The 21,461-nt window shown below is 53.4% G+C and overlaps 2 protein-coding genes across 3 annotated transcripts; one reads left to right on the forward strand and one right to left on the reverse strand.

Annotated features, from left to right (window-relative positions):
• The first annotated feature begins 359 nt into the window (after nt 1–359).
• Itpka (inositol-trisphosphate 3-kinase A) lies at nt 360–9,507 on the forward strand. The gene is given in 8 exon segments (XM_005064715.4): nt 360–912; nt 7,425–7,481; nt 7,483–7,522; nt 7,599–7,815; nt 7,949–8,153; nt 8,386–8,487; nt 8,761–8,832; nt 8,942–9,507. Coding segments are annotated over 8 exon segments (1,380 nt in total). The 5' UTR covers nt 360–429; the 3' UTR covers nt 9,146–9,507.
• A 1-nt stretch (nt 9,508) lies between these two features.
• On the reverse strand, nt 9,509–19,020 carry Ltk (leukocyte receptor tyrosine kinase). 2 transcript variants are annotated; one of them, XM_040746067.1, is made up of 20 exons: nt 18,920–19,020; nt 18,258–18,401; nt 17,992–18,163; nt 17,436–17,586; nt 17,177–17,335; nt 16,906–17,041; nt 16,636–16,824; nt 15,043–15,141; nt 13,725–13,877; nt 13,114–13,206; nt 12,449–12,644; nt 11,887–11,977; nt 11,694–11,758; nt 11,383–11,512; nt 11,202–11,299; nt 10,966–11,058; nt 10,761–10,862; nt 10,502–10,636; nt 10,338–10,428; nt 9,605–10,226 (listed from the first exon to the last, which is right to left on the reverse strand). In XM_040746067.1, exons 1-20 carry the CDS (start codon nt 18,960–18,962, stop codon nt 9,897–9,899), a joined length of 2,670 nt encoding a protein of 889 aa, XP_040602001.1. In that variant the 5' UTR covers nt 18,963–19,020; the 3' UTR covers nt 9,605–9,896. The 2 variants fall into 2 exon arrangements, with proteins under 2 accessions (XP_040602000.1, XP_040602001.1); XM_040746066.1 differs by lacking the exons at nt 17,177–17,335; nt 17,436–17,586; nt 17,992–18,163; nt 18,258–18,401; nt 18,920–19,020 and having other exon boundaries at nt 9,509–10,226; nt 16,636–16,818; nt 16,899–17,135.
• Nucleotides 19,021–21,461: the final 2,441 nt, after the last annotated feature.

Here is a 21,461-nt window from a genome sequence, read left to right on the forward strand (position 1 = left end):
CAGGAAGGTTGAAACACCGAAGAGTACGAGGAAGCTTGTGAAGGAGCAAGCGCAGCTCCTTCCTGTGCAGGTCAAGACCCTTGGCTCCTACAGAAGGAATCTTGAAAAACCGAGGAAAGCACAGGACTCAGAGGCGGAGCAGTCCCTCCCGCTTCCTCGAGGGCAGGTCGAGCGGGACGGTGGGGGCCCGACCCGAGTCTTCCTTGCGACTCAGGGGGCACCGCAAGGCATCAGCGGCTGCGAGGGCCGCGGGAGGCCCGCGCTTTCTCAGAAAGTGAAAGGAGTGGGCGGGGGGCGCGGTCGGGGCGGGGCCGGGCGGGCGTTGCCCAGGCCCCGCCCCGGGGCAGTCCCAAGCCCCAGGCGCTGAGCGTCTCCAGTCCCCGCCGCGCCGCGGGCTGGTGGGCTAGGCTGCTGCTCTGGTGTCGGGAAATGACCCTGCCCGGGCGCCCGACGGGCATGGCGCGGCCACAGGGCGCGGGGCCCTGCAGCCCTGGGCTGGAGCGGGCCCCGCGCCGGAGCGTCGGGGAGCTGCGCCTGCTCTTCGAGGCGCGTTGTGCCGCGGTCGCCGCCGCAGCAGCCGCAGGGGAGCCCCGGGCCCGCGGGGCCAAACGGCGTGGGGGACAAGTGCCCAACGGGCTCCCGCGGGCTGCCCCTGCCCCAGTGATCCCGCAGCTCACCGTGACGACCGAGGAGGACGTGGCCCCGGCCAGCCCCGGGCCCCCAGAGCGGGAGGGGGACTGGCTCCCGGCCGCTGGCTCGCACCTGCAGCAGCCACGCCGCCTCTCCACCTCGTCCCTCTCCTCCACCGGCTCCTCCTCGTTGCTCGAGGACTCGGAGGACGATCTACTGAGCGACAGTGAGAGCCGGAGCCGCGGCAACGTGCAGCTGGAAGCTAGCGAGGACGTGGGGCAGGTATGGGCCGCGGGGGCGGGGCCAGCGGGGGCTGCGCGCCGGGGACTCGGCTCCCGGCTCTGCTGGGACCGGCTAGCGTCCCCCGCCGAGAGTCCAAGCCTTACAGCTTGGGAGATACGTGGGGGGCGGAGAGGGACCCCAGGATGACCTCTCGTCTTGGCTCGTTTTCGGGGGCTAGGCAGGCGGTGGTGGCTGAGCGCTTGGGCATCTAAAAGAGGGCAAGGAGTACGCGACCCACAGGGAGGGAACCGGAGGATCCGCGGGCATACCTGGGTAACTATCAGGTAGCACTGGAGCTATCAGAGCCCAGTAGCCTTGCCCCGGGAGCCCTGGGAGAGAAAGGGGCGCGTGAGCTCTTGCCTCTTTCTCCTCCCCCTCTCGGTGCCGCGGCCCCACCCCCGCCGTTGCCACGGTTTCCCTCTCCTGAGTGGGAGTGGAGCGGAGCTCCTGGCTCTGCTCCGGAGCCGCTGCCGTCTGCTCCCCGCGCGCGCACGAGGCGTGGACGCGGGAAGGGAGGGGCGCGGGACTGGTAGCCCTGGAACCGAGCGGAGCCCAGATCCACCTGGTGCGCCCCCTCCTCCTCCTGCCCTGCTGCTCCTAAGAGTGGTGGGGAAGGTAAACTGAGGCTGACAGGAGACAGGATTAATTTGTTAGTCGCTGCCTCTAACATTGGGTGTTCCGGAGCCAATTTAGCCCTCCTATAGCACCGGCTAGTGTGGAGTGAAGTCATTATTCGTGGTGTGACCCTCCTTGGAAAGCAGAGCCATTCCTCACTTCCCACCCCTGTACTGGAGATTGAACCCAGGGAGTCAAACACGGTAGGCAAACACTCCACCACACCACTGAGCATCCCCAGCCCTCTTTTATTTTGAGACAGTCTCACTAAATTGCCAAGTTAAAATGAAATACAGTTGGTAGCCCATTCAGGCCTTGAACTTTCAGGCCGTCCTGCTTCAGTAATCTCCCTTGTTTTAACCATGGCCAGACAGCTAATTAACTGTACGTGGACTGCGCAGCGTTGCTGTAGATGCATTTTACACAAGCGTTCCTCGAGTGGAAAGAGAGGCCAGGAACGCCCGTTCTGCTTCAGTACCCTCCAGCCCTGCCCAGAAGGCCGGCTCCTGGTGACTTGGAGTGAGAGGAAGACGCGCGCCCGCGTTGCCTAGACGCCTTGAGAAGAGCGCCTAGGTGTGGCCCGGGCCTTCTGAACTTGGCATCCCTGAACACTGGGATTGGACGGATCGAGGGAGGCTGTGTAACGACTCGAAGTACAGCTGTGACTCATAGATGTACAATACCCAGAGAGGGGGTTGTCACAAAAGAGAAAAGGGGGAAGCTCACAGCAAGACTGCTGTTCCTACTCCGGCCAGGTGTAGGTGTGGGGTTAGTCACAAGGCCACTGCGCCCCTCGCCCTGACAGGTCAGCGTACCCTCAGGCGGGTGGTCGTTCTTGGGGCAACTCTAGACTGGGTACTGACTGAGGCAAATGCTGCCGAGGCTCCCCCAAGACCCTGGCTTGTGAGCAGTGGGAGGACCTCCGAAGAGCCTGAGCCGCAGATCGGCCACTCCCCTGCTCAAATCTCTGACACCTGAGAGGCCCGCCCCCGGGAAGGGCGCTACCGCTGAGCTGGGAGGGTCCAGACTGGGACTCAGACACACCGGCCTCCCTGTTCCGCCAGGGAGGACCCATCTAAGAGCTCAGGGAGAGGCTGCTCGGAAGAGGACCCGCCGTCCAAATCTGGGTGCAGTCAGTGTAGGTAGCCCCTGCAGGGGTCAGGACATCAAGCCGAAGTTAGCCAATCCCTGAAAGTCATCGTCCTCTTCCACCCGAGGGTTGGCATCTTGGGGAGCCTCCAGGAGCAGGTCCAGATGGCCTCTCCTGGCCTTCCAAACTCCCAGGCTGTGTCTTCCAAGCCTTCCCAACCCCCAGCCCAGCCCGCCGGGGCCTCCCCGAAGGCAAACAACCCCGGAGCTGCAGATAAGCCTGGAGCTGTTGACAGAGGCTGCCTGCGTCTGCGTGGAAGGGCCAGGAGCGGACTTTGCCTCACTGCAGGCCCCACAGCATGCACGCCCAGGCTGCCCTTAAGGGCTTCTCCAGGCAGAGCGGGTCCCACTGACTCTTAAGGATGCACCTGGGAAAAGATTGTGGTTGCACTCTACAGCTGCTGCCCAGCCATTGTCTCACACCCAACCCGAGGCCCTAGAAGGCTCGCGCTGCCTGCCTCAGCCTTGCTCTCTGACCTTCCGTTTTACTTCCCAGCGCGCAGAACAGGGCGTGTAGAGCTGGGTAACTGTGCTCCCTCCAGCGGCCTTTCCTCTGAGGAAGGAAAAGTCAGCACCTGGAAAGCTGAGCAAGCTGCGGGAGGAGCTAGAGACCTACTCTAAAGCAGGTGCTGTGACTGAGGCCTTGGCTGTCTCCTCAGACAATTATGGGGGTGACCCAAGCAGAAGAGAGGGCGTTTGGTTCTTATGTGCTTTTATTCTCTCTGTAACCCAGGCTAGGTAAGGAGACCTGGATGCTGTCCCCTGCTGGACTCAGAACCCCCACACATCATTTCCCACTAATTATAGAGCAGAATTTAGGTTAACAGACTTCCTTTTTAAAAAGCAAATGCCCATGGGAAGGTGAAGTCGTGGGTCACTTATACCTTAGTGCAAATCGTTTTGTAAATTTAAATTGATTGCTCTCCCGACCACAGGGAGTGCTCGTCTGATAGGACAATTGGAACATGAGGAGGGTGTTGGGCCGGTAGAAGTTTCAACCAGAATCGGTGACTCTACAAAGTGGTGGCCCTCTTTTTTTCCCTGAGACAAGCTTTCTCTGTGTAACCCTAGCTGTCCTGGAACTAACTCTTGTAGACCAGACTGGCCTCGAACTCACAGAGATCCTCCTGGCTCTGCCTCTGGAGTGCTGGGATTAAAGGTGTGGGCCACCACTGCCTGCCTGGCTAGTTCTCAACCTTCCTAATGCTTCAACCCTTGAATATAGTTCCTCATGTAGTGACCCCCCAACCAAAAAATTATTTTCATTGTTACTCTAATCTTGCTACTGTTATGAATTATAAATATCTATGTTTTCCAATGGTCTTAGGCAACCTCTGTGAAAAGTTCATTCGTCCTCCAAAGACATCAAGACCTACAGGTCGAGAAACTCTGTTATAGATGCAGGGAACAGGATGGGAACTAAAGGATGTAGTCTGGCAGGAAATAAGCTGTCTGTGTTGGTGGGAAGAACGGACATCCCCAAGGCTTCCAACAGAGCCCAGACAAGGGAGGATCTGAGGCTAGGGCACAGCAAGTCCCTACCTATGGAGACACGCTCCCTGCTCATCTGCAGGAGTGAGAAAGTATCAGAGGGTCCTCCTGTGTATCATCAGGGAGTCCTGGACACAAACATCTTGGCCTTTGCACCAAATGTTCAGGTAGTGCATAGCTGTGTGTTGGTTGGTAGAAGCAGCCAGTCCATGGAGGGAAAGCTGGGCCATATCTTCCCTTCTGTTGCTTATCAGCCCAAATCCTCATCCGCCAACCCAAAAATGGTCCTCTAGCAGGCTTTCTGAATGCATTCGTTTGTGAGTGCTTTATATTGCCTGCAGAAGGAATGACTCTTAAGAGGGAAGATGGCAGTGAGTTGGCTTCCACAGCACTTGCATCAACTGGTTCCATGTTTGACTGCAAGGGAGCTACATCTTGTCATAGGAGACTGCAAGAGGCATCTGGAGGGAGCTACGTCTTGTCATAGGAGACTGCAGGAGGCATCTGGGAGGCTCCGCTGAGATAATGGGCATTGGAAGCTCTTTGTTACCTACACAGTTAGAATCTGCTGCTGTTTGCTCATGTGAGACTCAGGAAACCAAGACAGCAAAGAGACAAGTTGACACTGTTACCATCCATTAACTAATCAACCAAGTGGTAGTATATACATTTGTTTTGAGACAAGGTTTCTCTGTGTAGCTTTGTAGACCAGGCTGGCTTCCAACTCACAGAGATCCACCTGCCTCTGTCTCCTGAGTGTTGGAATAAAGGTGTGTACCACCACCCGGTGTATATACATTTTTAAAGATCTATTTCAAATGTTTCTTAGGCTGGCTTCAAAATTCTGAGTTCACATAATCTTCCCTTTTCAGGCTCCCAAGCAACTGGGACTGTAGACATAGGCTGCCACGCCTAATCAAGCCACTTCTACCAGACCCCTCATCCACCTGCAAACCCCTCACTGAAACCACAAGACCCCAGAAGGATAGATAGCGCAGCCCCCTCACAGCCCAGCTGGCCCTCCTACCAGGATGACTGCAGAACTAGATGTATCCTGATTAAGTTCATTCTTTCCCCTACTCTTCCCTACAACTTTTTATTTCTGAGACAGGGTTTCTCTGTGTAGTCCTAGCTGCCCTGGAACTCACTCTGTAGACCAGGCTGGCCTTGAACTCAAAGATCTGCCTGCCTCTGCCTCCTGAGTACTGGGATTAAAGGTGTGAGCCACCACTGCCAGGCTTCCCCCAAAATTTTGTTAGGCTTCTCAAGTCACCTGAGCCTTTCACCGTTAAACTCATCCATTGGAAGAAGGCAGTGGTGAGAGGACCTCAGGCCCACTTTAGATCAAAGCCTTCACAACACCCTATAACTGTAAATAGTTTTCACCTTGTAAAAGTGGCCTGTCATGTGGTATCTCATTTGACCCCCAGAAGGAAAATACAGAAACTGCTAAAATGATTGGACCATTGAAGCATTGTTGAGCTGATAGAGAGCATAAGCCAGATCCTGGGAGCCCAGAAGCAGGGCAAGAGGATGCTAACTTCTCTGAGCCTTGATTTCCTTGAGTAATGGGACCACTAGCAGCGTGTATTCGTGCCGCATAGGGCATCGTGATCCTTGTGATTCTCACGCTGAATGTGAGAGAAGAGTTTTAGAATGCGTCTACTAAATGCATGCTACATGCATCACCTTCCTGCAGTTTTACTTGAGGATTTGGGAGGAAGGGAGTTTTATAATAAAACTTGGATTTATTATGCAGCAAAATGCAAACCTTGTATGTATTTAAAGATTTATAAAAGGAGTTTTGAAAGATGTCATGTTTCTAGTGGGCTGCTTCTGGCTACACCCCCAGATCCCTGGGGGTTGGACATGTGATCACGCCCTAGTGTGCCATGCTGGGAAAGCGAGAGCAGTGATAACTGTGGGAGGTTGAGAAGGTGCCTGGTGTGCAGTAGGCAGTCAGTAAATGGTGGCTCGTGTTAGGGCAGCCGCTACATCCTCCTGGAGGAAACAGGCCCACACAATGACAGCACTGCTTAACTCGCTCAGCTAGAAAGTGAAGGAAGCCAGAACTTCGAGCAACTGCTCACTCCTAACCCAGTGCTGGCTTGTCACCAGCCTCTTCATAGGCAAGGCTTTTGGTCAGTAAGCTACCTCCTCATTTCTTAGCACTCCCTTTGGGTAAAGAGGCCAGTTACGGGGTTCTAGTAATCCCTCTACAAGACAAGCAACTGTGGGACAATGCTTCAGACAAGACACACACATGAGAAAATCCCTGCCATTCAAAGAGAAGACACAGGACTGCTGAGTTTGGTGGAAAGATCCAGGGTGTGAGAAGCTTTCAGGATTGGGTAGAATCCAGAATAATCCTACATTTACCTGCAGTTTTATCTAAGAGGACAGGCCTCAGCTTTGCATTTCATCTTCAGGCCTTAGGTTTCTCCAACCAGATCACAACCAAGGATGCCCTGGGCTTTTGGCTTTGTCAGCTAGTAAGGAGTGTGTGGGATTCAAGAGCAGCTAGAGGGTCTTTCATAAGCCCTGGCAGGCTGTCCTCCCTTCCTTGGTCCTCTGTAAAGGGTTGATTGTGATTGGCCTGCCTCCCTGCATGAGAGAATTAGGTCCCAAGTGAGTAAATCCAGTATCTAAATTTGGCCCAGTTCTCTCCATGCCAAGGAATTGAATGAGGAGAGTCAAACTCAAGCTGCACTCATTACAGCAGTTAAGAAAGAGTGATTGTTTCCCCATTGCACAGATTTAAAAACAACAAGAAAGAAACAATGTACAGAAGCATTTTTCTCAGGCCTCCTGAGGCCTTCATAGAAATGCAGATTTTTTTAGTTCCCTTCACTGGCTTACTCACGATGTGCCTGTGGAAGACCTCAGGCCCAGCATCAAGGGTGGCTGTCAAGTGATTCTGATTTTCACAAAGTTCAAAAACCTTACAGAGCAACCCAGTAACCTGCCCACTCAATGGCAGAGCTGGTTTTTCAGCCCTGAGCCTTCTGGGACTAAATCTCGGGCTCCTGTCAGACTGTTTGAGATGCTGGAACAACCCTTTCTCTGCTTGTCTCAGTTCCTGCTACACCGGCTCACAATACATTTTCTTTGGGCATGTGAGTGAGTGAGTAGTGAATGCTTGGATGAAAGACCTTACCTGCTGCTAGTGGGGTAGAGGCAGGTTGAATTCCTGCACTGGGGTAGGGTGGGGGACGATTTCACGTTACAGAGATACCGACCTGAATTTTTGCTTTCAGAAAAGCCACTGGCAGAAGATCCGTACCATGGTCAATCTGCCGGTCATGAGTCCTTTCAAAAAAGCGCTACTCCTGGGTTCAGTTAGCAGGGCACACAGGTGAGCATCAGTGCATGTGGGTGAGGTTGTTGTGATAGGAAGGAGCTGGGCAGTTCTAACTAGTGCCCTTCTGCAGGGAGTTTCAAAGCTGCGGGCACCAGTGGCCTGATCCTGAAGCGCAGCTCGGAACCAGAACACTACTGCCTGGTGCGGCTGATGGCTGACGTGCTGCGCGGGTGTGTTCCTGCTTTCCATGGCGTAGTGGAGCGGGATGGTGAAAGCTACTTGCAGTTACAGGACCTGCTCGATGGCTTTGATGGACCTTGTGTGCTTGACTGCAAGATGGGTGTCAGGTTTGTGTCCCCTCTCTTGGTCGGGCAGAATCAGTGGGGGAACCAAAGAACTGGGATAAAGGCTCACATGGGGGGGGGGGGGGAGTCCCTGTAGGCACGCCTTCATGCTCTGGTCCCTACCTGCACCTCACAGAACTTACCTGGAGGAGGAGCTGACCAAAGCACGAGAGAGGCCCAAGCTGCGGAAGGACATGTATAAGAAGATGCTGGCAGTGGACCCTGAGGCACCTACGGAGGAGGAGCATGCGCAGCGTGCTGTCACCAAACCGCGCTACATGCAGTGGCGCGAAGGCATCAGCTCCAGCACTACCCTCGGCTTCCGCATCGAGGGCATCAAGGTGGGTCAGGATTCCCTGACTTTGCATGGCTTTTCTTCTGCCTCAACTTCAGTGGTTGTTTGTCCTTCGTTTCCTGATCTCCTGCCTCAACGGCCACCGGGTGACGCCCTCTGGTGGCCATCTCTTGGTCCCCAGAGATTAAGGCCCCAGGGCGGTACCACTGCCCTTTGCATGATCCTCTCTCCCCTCAGATGGGTCCGGGTCCCTGACACTCCTTGCCCACCTCCTTCAGAAAGCCGACGGATCTTGCAGCACTGATTTCAAAACTACACGAAGCCGAGAGCAGGTGACTCGTGTCTTTGAGGAGTTCATGCAAGGCGATGCTGAAGTGCTGGTAAGAGGAAGTTCCCAGAACCCTGAGGGCTGGGCACACCTGTTAGGAGGGTACCTCTTGATTATTCTTTCCGAGGCCCTTTCCTGTGCCACCCCCAGTGGTAGCACTCACCTTGTCGTGCTATTATCGTTCTTCCTCCTCTCCTGTGAGAGCCACGTGGGGCGTTGTGTCTTCCTCACCACAGCATTTGGCAAACTAAAATGCATGGTGCTTCTCAATGTCAGTAGAGCCTCCCTTGGTGTGAAATTAATTTGTCCGCACTGACCCTTCCAGAGGAGGTATCTGAATCGCCTACAGCAGATCCGGGATACCCTGGAGATCTCGGATTTCTTTAGAAGGCACGAGGTAAGAGGTGGGTGGGCTCAGGGGCTGGGTTTATGTTTTATGAAAGAGAGAATGGGAAGGGTGGCTCTCGGGGAAAAGCAGGTGGCCTGACTGCCATGGGGGTCGGCAGGTGATTGGCAGCTCGCTCCTCTTCGTGCATGACCATTGTCATCGGGCTGGTGTATGGCTCATCGATTTTGGCAAGACCACGCCCCTCCCCGATGGCCAGATCCTGGATCATCGGAGACCCTGGGAGGAGGGCAACCGTGAGGACGGCTATTTGCTGGGGCTGGACAATCTCATTGGCATCTTGGCCAGCTTGGCTGAGAGATGAGGCTAAGCCCTTGTCCCCCCCACTTGGGCTGGCTGGTCAGACAGATGTGGACCTGTGGCTGCATCCCATAATGCATGCCAACAAGAGACTGGAACCCCGCTGGGCGGGCAGTTCACATGGTCCTGCAGGGCCAGGTGCCATCCACTAAGGAGTTGGCCTCCACACAAGCCTGTTTCCTAGAGCTGAATGACACTAGTCTACAGGAGAAGCAATGGGCTTCTCCCTCTACCCAGCTCTTCTCAAGTGGCTTTGCACCTCTCTAGAGGAACCAGATCCAGAATTTTATTTCACGGTGTATAGACTTCCTGTTCTACCCTCCTACACTACAGCGGATACCCTTCCTAATAAAACTCAAAGACACAGCTTCTATGGCTCAAGCCTCCTCCCCTTCACTCCTGGTCCTCTCTTCCTTAGTTCTAGACTCTTTCAAGTTCACTCAGAGAAATGAAAAACGAAAAGGGTTTTTTGTTGTTGTTGTTTTGTTTTGTTTTTTAATTATTATTAAAACATTTGTGGCACCAGGGATGGGCCAGATGGAAGGTACTTATAGAGAGAGGACAATCCAGGATTCCCAACTGAGTCCTGGAGTGGGTGGCCTCTGGTTCCAAAGACTGAGAGTGGCCAGGCCCGTCCCCCAGAGGATTTGGGCTGCTTTCCAGTGTGGAAAGGCCAGGCTGCCAGGACAGCCCTGAAACATGTCTAAACATGCAGCACAGACTGCAAGGCAGAGGCTACTGGGATAACAAGCCATCTAGATGCCTGGAAAGGAATGCAAGGAGGGGCCATTGCTGTAGTCAATGCCTGAGTCTTCACCCTTGGGAACCCTTAGTGTCCAAGAGCCATATGTGGGGTTCCAAAGGTTCTGAGGTTGGAGGTGTCTGGACTTGAGGGCCTTAAGACCAGAGGGCAGCCAAGAGCCTGAAAGGCCTCCTCCCCAGCTTTCGAGGTTCTCTGAACTCAGCTCCAGGGCCTGTGGGGACCTGAGACCCTCCAATGACCTGTTTCCCAGCCCAGAAGCGCCTTCCTCCTCTAGAGTCAGCGCTGGTTCCACTGGAAGGGGTGAATTCATCACATCAGGATCCTATAATGGGAGAGGAGGGGAACAGGGAACAGGTTTTCTTCCTGTCCTACAGAACCAGGATAGTTAGAGGGGATCAAAGGGATATGCGAGAGTTGGGGGGCAGAGGCACACCTGAGTGCAGTATTGGAGGCGCTCCAAGATGCTGGCAAAGTCAGGGCGAAGCTCGGGTTGATGCTGCCAACACTGAGTCATGATTCTGTACCTGGGAGAGGCAGGAGTTTATGCTTCCTAAAACCTTGAGGGACCTCCCTCCCTGGGCAGCACTGTCAACTCACACTGGCACAGGGCAGTTCCTAGGAGGGTCCATCCGGTTCCCCTTGACAATGAAGTCTAGAACCTCCTGGTTAGTATGCCCAGGGTAGGGCATATAACCCAGTGAGAAGATCTCCCAGAGCAGTACCCCAAAAGACCTGTACCACAGGTGGGAGGAAAAATGAGAAACATCAAGTCCAGCCTCCTGCTCTCATTTGAGGTGGCCTGAAAGCTAGGATTAGCCACGGGGCGCAGGGGAACACAAGGGAGCCATGCTGTCACCAGGAGTCTGTCTTGGATGTGAAAATGCCCTCCAGGAGAGCTTCTGGGGGCATCCACTTGACAGGGAGCAAGGCCCGGCCCCCCTTGCGGTAATAACTGGCCCTATAGGAAAGAGGGAGTGTGATGAGTTTTTCCAAATGCTGCCAAGCTGCTGTCGAGTGAGTCTCTGAGCAGCAGCTTTCCCCCCTCCCCAAGTCCTGCTCACCGGTAGATATCTCTTGCCATTCCAAAGTCTCCAATTTTAGCCACCCGGCTGGGTCCAGTGCAGCTCAGAAGACAGTTACGGGCTGCAATGTCTCTGCAGAACAGACAAAGCAATCACTGCCAGTACTCAGCTGTTCTCGGTCTTCCTGGGGCACTTCTTTAAAAGTTGTATATGGGGGATATTCCTTGAGGGGGAAAGTGGGGCTGAGGGTCTCCTGAGTCAGGATTGCTTCCAACCTGTGGATAAAGTGATTTTCTTCCAGGTAGTGGCAGCCCTGGGCTATATCCTGTGCCAGCTTCAACAGGTCCTGCATGGCCAGAGGTGATGGCTGGCTCTGGATTGGGCAGAAGGTACATAAATTGTTCCTGGCCTTAGGACAAATGGCCAGGGTCTATGAAATTCAGAGAAGGGTCTTACCGGGTGTGGTCTGCTGTGTCTCAGAAAACTCTTCATATCCCCACCAGACATCAGCTCCAGCAGAATAAGGCGAGGGGCAGCCTGGAAGCTGAGCCCCACACAGCGTACGATGTTCTGATGGCTGAACTTGCTGAGTAGGAATGGTGCACAAACCCCGGCACCAGTAGGGAGATGAGCATCTTCTAGACCCCACTAGACTACAGAAAACCTCTGTGCCCCAGCATGCTGCCTCTTGGCCCTGCAGGGGAGAGGCCATTCCTGTAGGCAGGCCCGCCCCACCACGCCCTCTTGCCTGCTGCCCTCAGGTGCACCTGATGATGAGAGCCTCCATGAGAAAGTCCAATTCATCCTGGCGGGAGCAGAGCTCTGGCAGTGTCTGGGAAGGAAAAGTAGAGCATTCCTGAGCTTTGGCTGGGTGCTTTAGGAGGGTGATTAACAAAGGCTGTGACTCCAGTCCATCCCTCCATGGTGTCTACCCCAACCAGAAGCCCTACCCCTTCTCACCTTGATAGCCACCTGCAGAGGGCTGGAGTCCCCAGGAAGACCAATTACTAGTCCCTCATACACCTCCCCAAAGGCACCATGGCCAAGGGCTCTACAAGAAAGCATGTTGGAAGGGCCTGGGTGGCACTGACAAGATCTATAGGAGTAGTGCCCCTTTATCTCTTTGGTCCCCACCCCATACGTCCAGATGACCCTATCTGAGCTCTGTGTGTGGGTCGTGGATGTTCTCAGGCACAAGCTTGCAAAGATAATGCTGACACACAGAGCTGGGGCAGGAGAGAGCAGGTGGGCCCGGGTCAGGGTGATAATGTGGGATAAGGATTTTCCTTGTGCTAATGCAGGCCCTGCCGGAAAAAGGCAACCTGTGGGTTTCAGACAGTCATGTTCCCAGGTCTCTACCCAGATCTGGGGCAAAAGCTGACCCTTCACAAACGTCACTTTGCCTTTTGGAACTTGCTGGGTTTCCATCCCCTCTGTAGAATTCATAATGCACCACGGCAGGAAGAAGGATGTGGAGGGGGTTCAGGGTGCATACCTTCTCAGAAGGAGGGATACGACTCACCTGAGTAGAGTGACATTGGCTGGGGAAACCTCAGTGAGCCCTGGGGGCAGAGGCCAGGACTGAGCAGGGCTGAGCCCCATCTGGCAGTAATAGGGATTGGGGGCTGTCCTGATGGCAGAGGTGCGAAGCTTGCTCAGCTCCAGGTCAGGGCCTGGCAGTCTGGTCCCCCACAGGTTCTGCCACCTCTTCTGGCACACTGCGGGTGAGAAGAACAGAGGCATACCCTCTGCCTGCACCCATGATGCCCACTTTGCTCCCAGTGCCCAGACATCTTTCTTTCTATTTAAGATTTATTTATTTATTACATATACAGTGTTCTGCCTACATGCCAGAAGAGGACAACAGATGGAATTGTAGATGGTTGTGAGCCACCATGTCGTTGCTGGGAATTGAACTCAGGACCCCTGGAAGAGCAGTCAGTGCTCTTAACCTCTGAGCCATCTCTCCAGCCCCCGCCCAGACATCTTTCTAAGAGTCCTTTCAAATGCACATTTCCCCCATGACTCCCCAGCTTCTCCTCCTAAAAGTCTACGGGAATCTACCATTGCTCTGTGGGAATAAAGGGCCTGAAGTCAGCCACATTTGCCCTGGAACCACAAGGAAGCCCATCTCAGCCTAGTAGAGAAGGGCCAGCATACATGGCCATGCCTGCTAGATGCCCATACCTAGAGTCAGAACTCCACACATCAGGACAGTCAGTGTCAGGGCTGTTACTAGAGCTCCCATCAGAATCAGGGGACTCGTGGCGGTTGGCAGGTCTAGGGAGAAAGAATGTCACACCAGCAGGCAGCAGGAGGCTCCATTGTCCCTCTACCCTCAAATATATTTATTGTTTGTTTGTTGAGACAGTGTGACACAGACTTGCCTCAGACTCTCAACTCTGCTTAACCTATCCACTTCTTGGATTACAGATGTGTGTACCATGTCTGGTGCCCTTAAATCTTACCAATGCTTCAAGTCTCAGCTCAGGGTTTACTTTTCCACACACCTAGACAAAAGCAACTCTCCCTCCCGAGAAGCCCTTAGCTATTTGATCCTTCCATAGCAACTGCCATTCTTAGATACATATCTATATATCTGAATTTCCATCTTGCCTCCCACACTAGCCTACATATTCTTGACAGTGGAGTGTGCTCTGATGCATTGCCAACCCTCTATCCGGCACTCCATACACTGCCTGGCACACAACAGGCATTTACATTGCCTTTCCCAGTATCCTACTGCTCCTACCAGCCTGTGACCCAGAAGTCAGATGGAGAGCAAAGACAAGACATACCCATGCAAGTGATACCATCCACAGCCAGCTCCATGCCCTCTGGGCATATGCATTCAGTCTTCTGGAGCTCTGCCTGCCACTGGCAGTCTTTGAACAGGCAATGACTACAGTTGAGGTGTTTTCGGATTTCCACCTCCCCATGGCCCTCAGTGACTATGAGCGAAAGAACAGATATAGATACAGTGGGTTGGGAAGTGGGGATGGGGACGGGACATACAGGACTTGCCAGCCACTTGCTGAATTCAAGCTCAGCAGTTTAGGGTAAGCAGCAGTACCAACCACATCAACATGCAGGGTGATGACCGAGCCTGGGGACTTTTTTGGGGGGGGAGTGGTTGTTTTCAAGACAGGGTTTCTCTGCGGCTTTGGATGCTGCCCTGGAACTAGCTCTTGTAGATCAGGCTGGTCTTGAACTCACAGAGATCCGCCTGCCTCTGCCTCCCGAGTGCTGGGATTAAAGGCGTGTACCACCACCACCTGGCAACCTGGAGACTTGTTGTTGATGATTTTATTCACAAGCAGAGAGCAGTAAATGCCCATGCTTGTGAAAGTCAGAATTCAGTTTTCTTCTTCCACCATGGATTTTGAGCAACAAACTCGGGTCATCAGGCTTAAGAGGCAAGGGTTTTACCAGCTGAGCCATCTTGGTGGCCCGGCCCGGGGCACCCCAGTCAAGCCTAACATTACATATTCTGGAACCCTTGAGCCCTGGGGTGTTTGGAGAGAATTCATAGCAAGGAAACTTGACTAGCAGTTTACAATACTTGTACTAGAGTTATAGCTCACAGATATTTCTCAAATGTTCCTGTGCCATTTAAGACCTGGATATCTCCCTTGCTCAGTCTAGACACAGGGTGTGTGGGGGGGTGCATTGGTCCTGCCTCCACAAGATGATGGGACAGACTTAGTAGACTTCCTAGGGGAGGCCGTACCCTCTCCAAGGAGCAGAAGAGAGGTTGGGTGGAGGGACTGGGGGGGAGTGGGAGGAGAGGAGGGAGGGGGAACTGGGTTTGGAATGTAAAAAGTTAAGAAAAAAGAGCAGGTTAAAAAAAAAAAGGAGCCGGGCGTTGGTGGCGCACGCCTTTAATCCCAGCACTCGGGAGGCAGAGGCGGGTGGATCTCTGTGAGTTGGAGACCAGCCTGGTCTACAAGAGCTAGTTCCAGGACAGGCTCCAAAAGCCACAGAGAAACCCTGTCTCGAAAAACCAAAAAAAAAAAAAAAAAAAAAAAAAAAAAGCAGATGGTACCTATGGTTGTGGGTCCAGGGACCCAGGAGGATGGCTGACCAGACTGAGAGGTAGGAGGTTGGGGCAAATACCTGCCAAAGGCTGCAGGTAGAGCTCGATGCTGGGATGTACAAAGGAAATGCCATCTTTCCCATCAGCCCAGAGAATGTCAGACTCTGAAGTATCGCCACCTTGAAATAGAGAGTAATAAGTGGTTTAACTTGGTTGGGAAGCTGGCTTATGAGCAACAGGAAAGCTAAGATCTCCCACTGTAAATCCTGTATGGATTTCTTACAATGACACCGCCTTACAGGTGTCAAGGGACTGGAGAATCGGGTACTGACTGTTCCTCCAGATCCCAAAGCCTGGGTGGGACACCCTTTGTCTGTCTGAGCCCCTCCAGATCATGTACCCTGTTGAGTTTAGCCCACAAATTCCATTTCCATGTGAACAAAGGGATGCGTCATAAAGTGTTCACAAACAGTCTGGTCCTGATAGACTGGGGGTTCTACTTCTTCACATCAATGTCGCCAGACTCTGGAGCATCAGCACCCTCCCCTGGAGTCATAGATTGTGGCCATGAATTTCTCTTTAACCATAGCAATTAATGTCTAATTAAAAATAAATTTTATGTATTTATTGTGTACAATTGATACTTTGAAATGTGCATGTATTTCACAATCTCTTAAGTCAATCAACATATGTACCATTTGTTGTTTATAGTAACAGCACCTCAAGTCTCTCTTAGCCATTTTGTTATTAGGTCTAGGGATGTAGCCTAGTGGTAGAAAACTTCTCTAGCATGCCCATGGCCCTGGGTTTGACCCACAGGCTGGGTTTTATCCCCTACACTGACAGAACCAAAAACACTGTTATTAATTGTAGTCGCCATATTGAACCAAAGATAACTTATGTTGACTCCTATCTAATTAAACTTCTTTTTAATGTTTGACCAAATCTTCCCAGCTTCCAACGCTGGATTTGTATTTTTAACCCATCAGTGATGACCACACTTTGAGAACTACTGATTAACCCATCTCTTCCCTTCCCCTTTCCAGCTCAACTTGCTAACAAAGTCGGCCCTACACTCCTTAGATTTTGGTAGAGTGATTTGGGCTTTTCTGCTTTGCTTTTAAGTCAGGGTTTCACTGTGTGGTCCTGGTTGGCCTAGAACTTGCAGAGATCAGCCTGTTTCTGCTTCTCAAGTACTAGGATTAAAGGAATCCTAGCTAATTTAGCTCTTTGTAAAAGACAAAACAAAACCAGCCTGTAGCCCAGCCTGTCCTCAAACTTTCTCTGTTGCTACTTAGTTTTAAATCCTTGCAGGGCGGTTGTGGTGCACATCTTTAATCCCAGCACTCGGGAGGCAGAGGCAGGAGGATCTCTGTGAGTTCGAGACCAGCCTGGTCTACAAGAGCTAGTTCCAGGACAGTCTCCAAAGTCACAGAGAAACCCTGCCTTGAAACACCCCCCCCAAAAAAGAAAGCAATCCTTCTGCCTCCACCACGCACGTGCAGGCGAATGTGCCACCACGCCCAGGTCTGACCTCCTTTCTGAGAGCACCTACTGTGGCTTAGAGAGTGAAGCATTCCCTACCTATCCTGTAGAAAGCTCCGGCCAGGTTCTTAGGCTCTACCCTCACATCACCCGGGCTGCCCCGCTGCCCCTCCCAAGGGTGCACCTACCCCGGTAGCCGCCGCCGCCGCCGCCGGCGGAGCAAGCCCCGCCACCTCCCCCGAAACCTCCAGCCGCGGCCCAGCGGAGCGTGGTCCAGGCCTCCGCGCAGCCCTCGCCGCCTTCGGCCCCTTCCCGCAGCGAGCGTCCGGCCTGCGGAGAGGGGGCCCGCGACGCCCAGCCGCCTCCTCCACCTGCGAAGCGACAGCGGGCGACTAGTAGTGGCGGTGCGTGACGGCCCGCCCCTCCCCTCCCCTCTGCCCCGCGCGCTCACCTGCCGCGCCCCCCTCTCCCGCCGCTCCCAGGCGCCGCTGTGCGGTTCTCCAGTTTCTCGAGGGCCGCCTTAGTCTGGCCTCGGTCATGTCGCCTCCAGTAGGACCTCCCGCCGCCTCCCGCCGCCACCAGCAGCGGCTCCAGCTCCCCCCGCGCGCAACTGCGGGGCCAGTGGCTGGTGAAGGGCCACGCCCGTGTACCGAGGGACCCCGCCCAGGAACCCAGACAGAGAGAGGGGCCTGGGATCCTAACGCCCAGCTAGGGGTCGACGCGATCAGCACTCTGTGCACCTACCCGGAAGATGTAGGTGGCGCCCCCGCCACCCCCGCCCCCGCCGGCCCAGCGTCTCCAGCCGGGGACCCTTTCGGTCCCCGTTGCCGCATGCTCTCCAGTGGCCCAAGACTCTCCCAGACAGACGAGCTGGCTCTCAGGGCTCCTCTGAGTGGCACCAAGGTGGAAATCTGCGTGACCAGGGACCCTCTTCTCCCCGTGCACCAAGGATGCCTTCCCCAGCTCTCGGCCCGGGCGCTCCGCTTACTCCGGGACAGGCGTCCTCGCCCTGCTGCCCCACAAGGATGTACAACGGCTCCCCTCGACTAAGGAAGAAGACCGCCGAGACGAAGATGCCGTGCGCCCGTGACAGGTGGTTTCTGGCGCCTTTGCCTCCCGCGGCTCCATAGGCGGAGATCCTGAGGGAAGAGGATGCAGGGTTTCGCGCCCGGGTCCTGGCTCAGGCTGCGGCGCGAGGTCTGGAAACCCGCGGCAGGGAAACTTGCTAAGCGGCTTAGTGCGATCGACTGTGAAGGGATGGGCGGACTGTGTTTGCAGTTAGGATCCACGCCTGATTCAGGAGTGTTAACGGAGATGGAGGGAAGGGACAAGCCCCATGTGGAGCCACTGCTGATTAGGCGGACATCCTGTCGATGGTAACAGGATCCCTGCTACCGGCTAACTCGGCCCTATTGCCACACTTCTCGCTGGAAGAACTAGAATCGAAGTGACTGACAATAGGCACCGCTGCGGATGGTGCTCTGGGTCCCGCTTTCCCGGACCGTAGCAGGCGATTGCCACCCTCGCCCTTGCCAGGCACTTACAGATACTGGCCGGTGTCTGGCGCCCGCCACAGCTGCACGCCTTTCAGAGGCCCGGTAGCTCCCACTGTCACCATCACGCTGCTCCCTGTGTATGCCCCGTCGCACTGTGTTTGTGTGGGCCCCCGCCGGCCGCTGGCGCCACAGGTGTTGAACACCCAAGGCCCCCGCGTGCCTAGGTGCAAGGGAGAAGGAAAGAGTGGAGTTCCTGCCCAGGCGTAGGGATCTGGTGATGTTGAGCGAGGAAAACGGAGGAGGCTGAAGCTCACCTAGAGGATTTGGGAGGGAAGCAGGCTCCAATCTACTGGGCATGGGGGTGACTTTCTGCTCCTGTGAGTTGGCGACTAGCACCGGCAAGGGTGAGGATATTAGAAAAGGTGCCTGGAACTCCGAGTTGGAGCAAAGAATAGTTCCTGAAAGGCGACCGGGTAAGAAGAGTGGTTAGAAGAAGGCTCAGAATGTGAACGGAGAGACATAAGAGATTGATGGCCACTCGACAGCATCCTGCCTGCAGCCACGCTCCTAATGATACCCAGCGAGCGCACACCAGAGCCCGAAACCGGAGACCTACCACCCAGTCAGGTCGTCCGAGCCCTGCCAGGAGTCTGCGTATACCAGGTTCTCCATTTCAGAGTTCTTCTCCCTGCGTGACTTGGGGTATGTACCGTGCCGGGTCCTACGTACAGCGCCTCCACCCATTTCCTCCATTTAGATTGGTGTCCTTAATTCCCAGGTAATGCCAAGGCCCCACCTGATTCTTAGATTTGTGTGTGCTCCGCGCTTCTCTTGATGCACTCTAGAAGCCCAGGCCAGAGAGCTTTGGTTCCAGGCCGCCTTAGAAGGAACCATTGAGACCTGGTCTATCTCTGATGCAGTCCCAAACCTAGGTGTCTCTGGTTGGCTGGTACTCGGACCATCAGGGAGTACTTACCGGCAGCTCCCAGCCACAGCAGCAGCTGGTAGGAGCAGCCCATCGCTCGATCGGTTGATTCCAGCTAAGGGTGTAGACTCAGAGTTATCCCCACTACCCTGCGGACGTGTAGCCGGTCTGGCTACGCCCACATGGCAGGGAGGGAGTTAGAGGAGGAAAAGGCGGGGAATGTGGGCAGTGAGGTCCCCAAGCTTCCGGGAAGATCCTTGCTGAACTCCCACCAAGGGGCTCTCAGTCCCTTGCCACTGGGTGAGTTCGTGGTAGAAGAAAAAGCTGGCTCTATTCTATTGGTTTGAGATAGTAGCCTGGAAGTAGCTAGCTACATCCTAGCATTTGGCAGTAGCTTCTGTGGTTTTCAAGATAGACCAGAACAAATGGCTTCATTGGTGGCGGTGTTTGCCTGTTTGAATGATCACACTTGGAAAGTATGTAGAACCAGGTTGGCCTTCAAAGACCCCACCTGCCTCCTAAGTGCTGGGACTAATGGAATACACTACAATGACTTGCAGGAGTATTCTTTAAATTGTACCCAGTAAGGCATTATTGCTCGCCATTGCTGTGGTTATCAATCAGTGCCTTTCTGACCACATGGCAGGAAGAACATCCCATACCTCAGGACATAACTTTCTGGGTTTGTTACACAGTTCCATTGTCCTATGCACAACTTGTTACTGCCATGACTAGAAAAGGTGTCTGAGAACTCCAGCAGTGTAGTTCATACTTCTAACCCAGCTCCTGCCAGGTGGAGAGAACTCGGTGTTCAAGGGTTTCCTCTGCTATCAAACTGGATGCCAGCCTTGGCTACAGGAGACCTCACGAAGTGACTCAAAATGTACGGAAGGTGACAGGGGGTGTTACTGAGTAGCACGGCCACCTGCCAATCACACACTAGCAAGACAGCCATAAGCTAAGAGGGCCCTGGAATTAAGCCTGCAGGTTGTTTTGTGTATTGTATCCTCTATCTTTGGTTCAAAATATTAATGTTAAACCAGGCATGGTGGCTCATGCCTGTAATTCCATCACTTAGAAGGCTGAGGAGGGTGGATTGCTATGAATTCCAGGCCATCCTCAGCTGGAGTAATACTTTATCTCAAAAAACAAAAACCCACAAACAAACAAGAAAACTCCCTACAAGATCTTTTGCAAAAGATCTTCAGCCGTCAGCAGAGGAAAAGAGATAGGGTATCACCTGGTACCCAGTGCTAATTTCTAATCCATGGGTATGAACCTTCCAGAATGCTAAAATCCCACCATGGTTATTAGCCCTGCACAAATAGTAGTCTTGTGTGCTATGGGAGGACATTGCTTTGGGAGGAAGCACACTAGGAGCACCTGGGTCAAGATAAGGGAGAACCAGCCGGGCGGTGGTGGTGCACGCCTTTAATCCCAGCACTCGGGACGCAGAGGCAGGAGGATCTCTGTGAGTTCGAGGCCAGCCTGGTCTACAGAACGAGTTCCGGGACAACCTCCAAAGTAATACAGAGAAAACCTGTCTTGAAAAACAAAACAAAACAAAAATCCAAAAAAACAACCAGACCAAAACAAAAACAAAAACCTTGAAAACAAAAAGCTAGTGGTGTGATGACACATGGCCATAATTCAGCACTTTGGAGGTAATGGCAGGAGGATCATCAGTTCACAGTCATTCTAAGACACATATGGAGTTCAATATGGAGTTCAAAGTCAACCTGATTCACATGCAACTCTATATCAAATAAAATACAGGGTCAGTGAGATGGTGACCAGCAAAATGTAAATAAAACAGGGCCAGTGAAAGGTGCTTGCTTCAACCTGAGGCCTGAATTAGATCCCTGGGACCCACGTGGTGGAGAGAGAACTCACTCTTCTAAGTGCTTTTCTGACCCTCACCACACACACACACACACACACACACACACACACACACTGTAAAGTTCAAAGGCTGAGGGCAGTGGTGCACACTTGTTTAAAAACGTAAGTAAATAAAATGAAATACGACAGTTTATGTTTTGATCTACTCCTCCCAGTCATGGTCTCACTAAGGAAAGTCCACTGTGTGGGGCTGGAGGATGGCTTTGTGGGTAAGTGCATGCATCGGTTTGGTTTCCAGTACTCACAGCAGGCAGATAACCACCTCTACTGACCTCTCCAGGGGGATCCAACATTACCCTCCCACCTCTGCAGGTTGTTACATACATGCCATTCATACTTACAGATACATACACATAAACTTAGAGGAAAAAGCCCACTGAGAATGGCACATGGAGAGTACTACATCAGGCTGGCATTTGGCCTCACTGATACCTGTACTTCCAGGGTCCTACACAGAATTCTCCAGGACCACCCACTCCCAAGAGCACTGTCACTATCACAAACTTCCAGGACACACATCTTTGCCATCTCTAGATGCAGACTGCTTTTTTTTTGGTTTTTAAAGGTGTGTGCCACCACCGCCCAGCTCTGTTTTTACCTCCAATTGTGATTTTTTTCTCCTACTTCTCTACTTGAGATAATCCACTCTTGTGACCAACTCTGAACATGACAAAAACAAGTCCAGATCAGC

Source organism: Mesocricetus auratus, unplaced genomic scaffold, assembly GCF_017639785.1.
Source record: "Mesocricetus auratus isolate SY011 unplaced genomic scaffold, BCM_Maur_2.0 Super-Scaffold_100004, whole genome shotgun sequence".
Classification (NCBI taxonomy): Eukaryota; Metazoa; Chordata; class Mammalia; order Rodentia; family Cricetidae; genus Mesocricetus; species Mesocricetus auratus.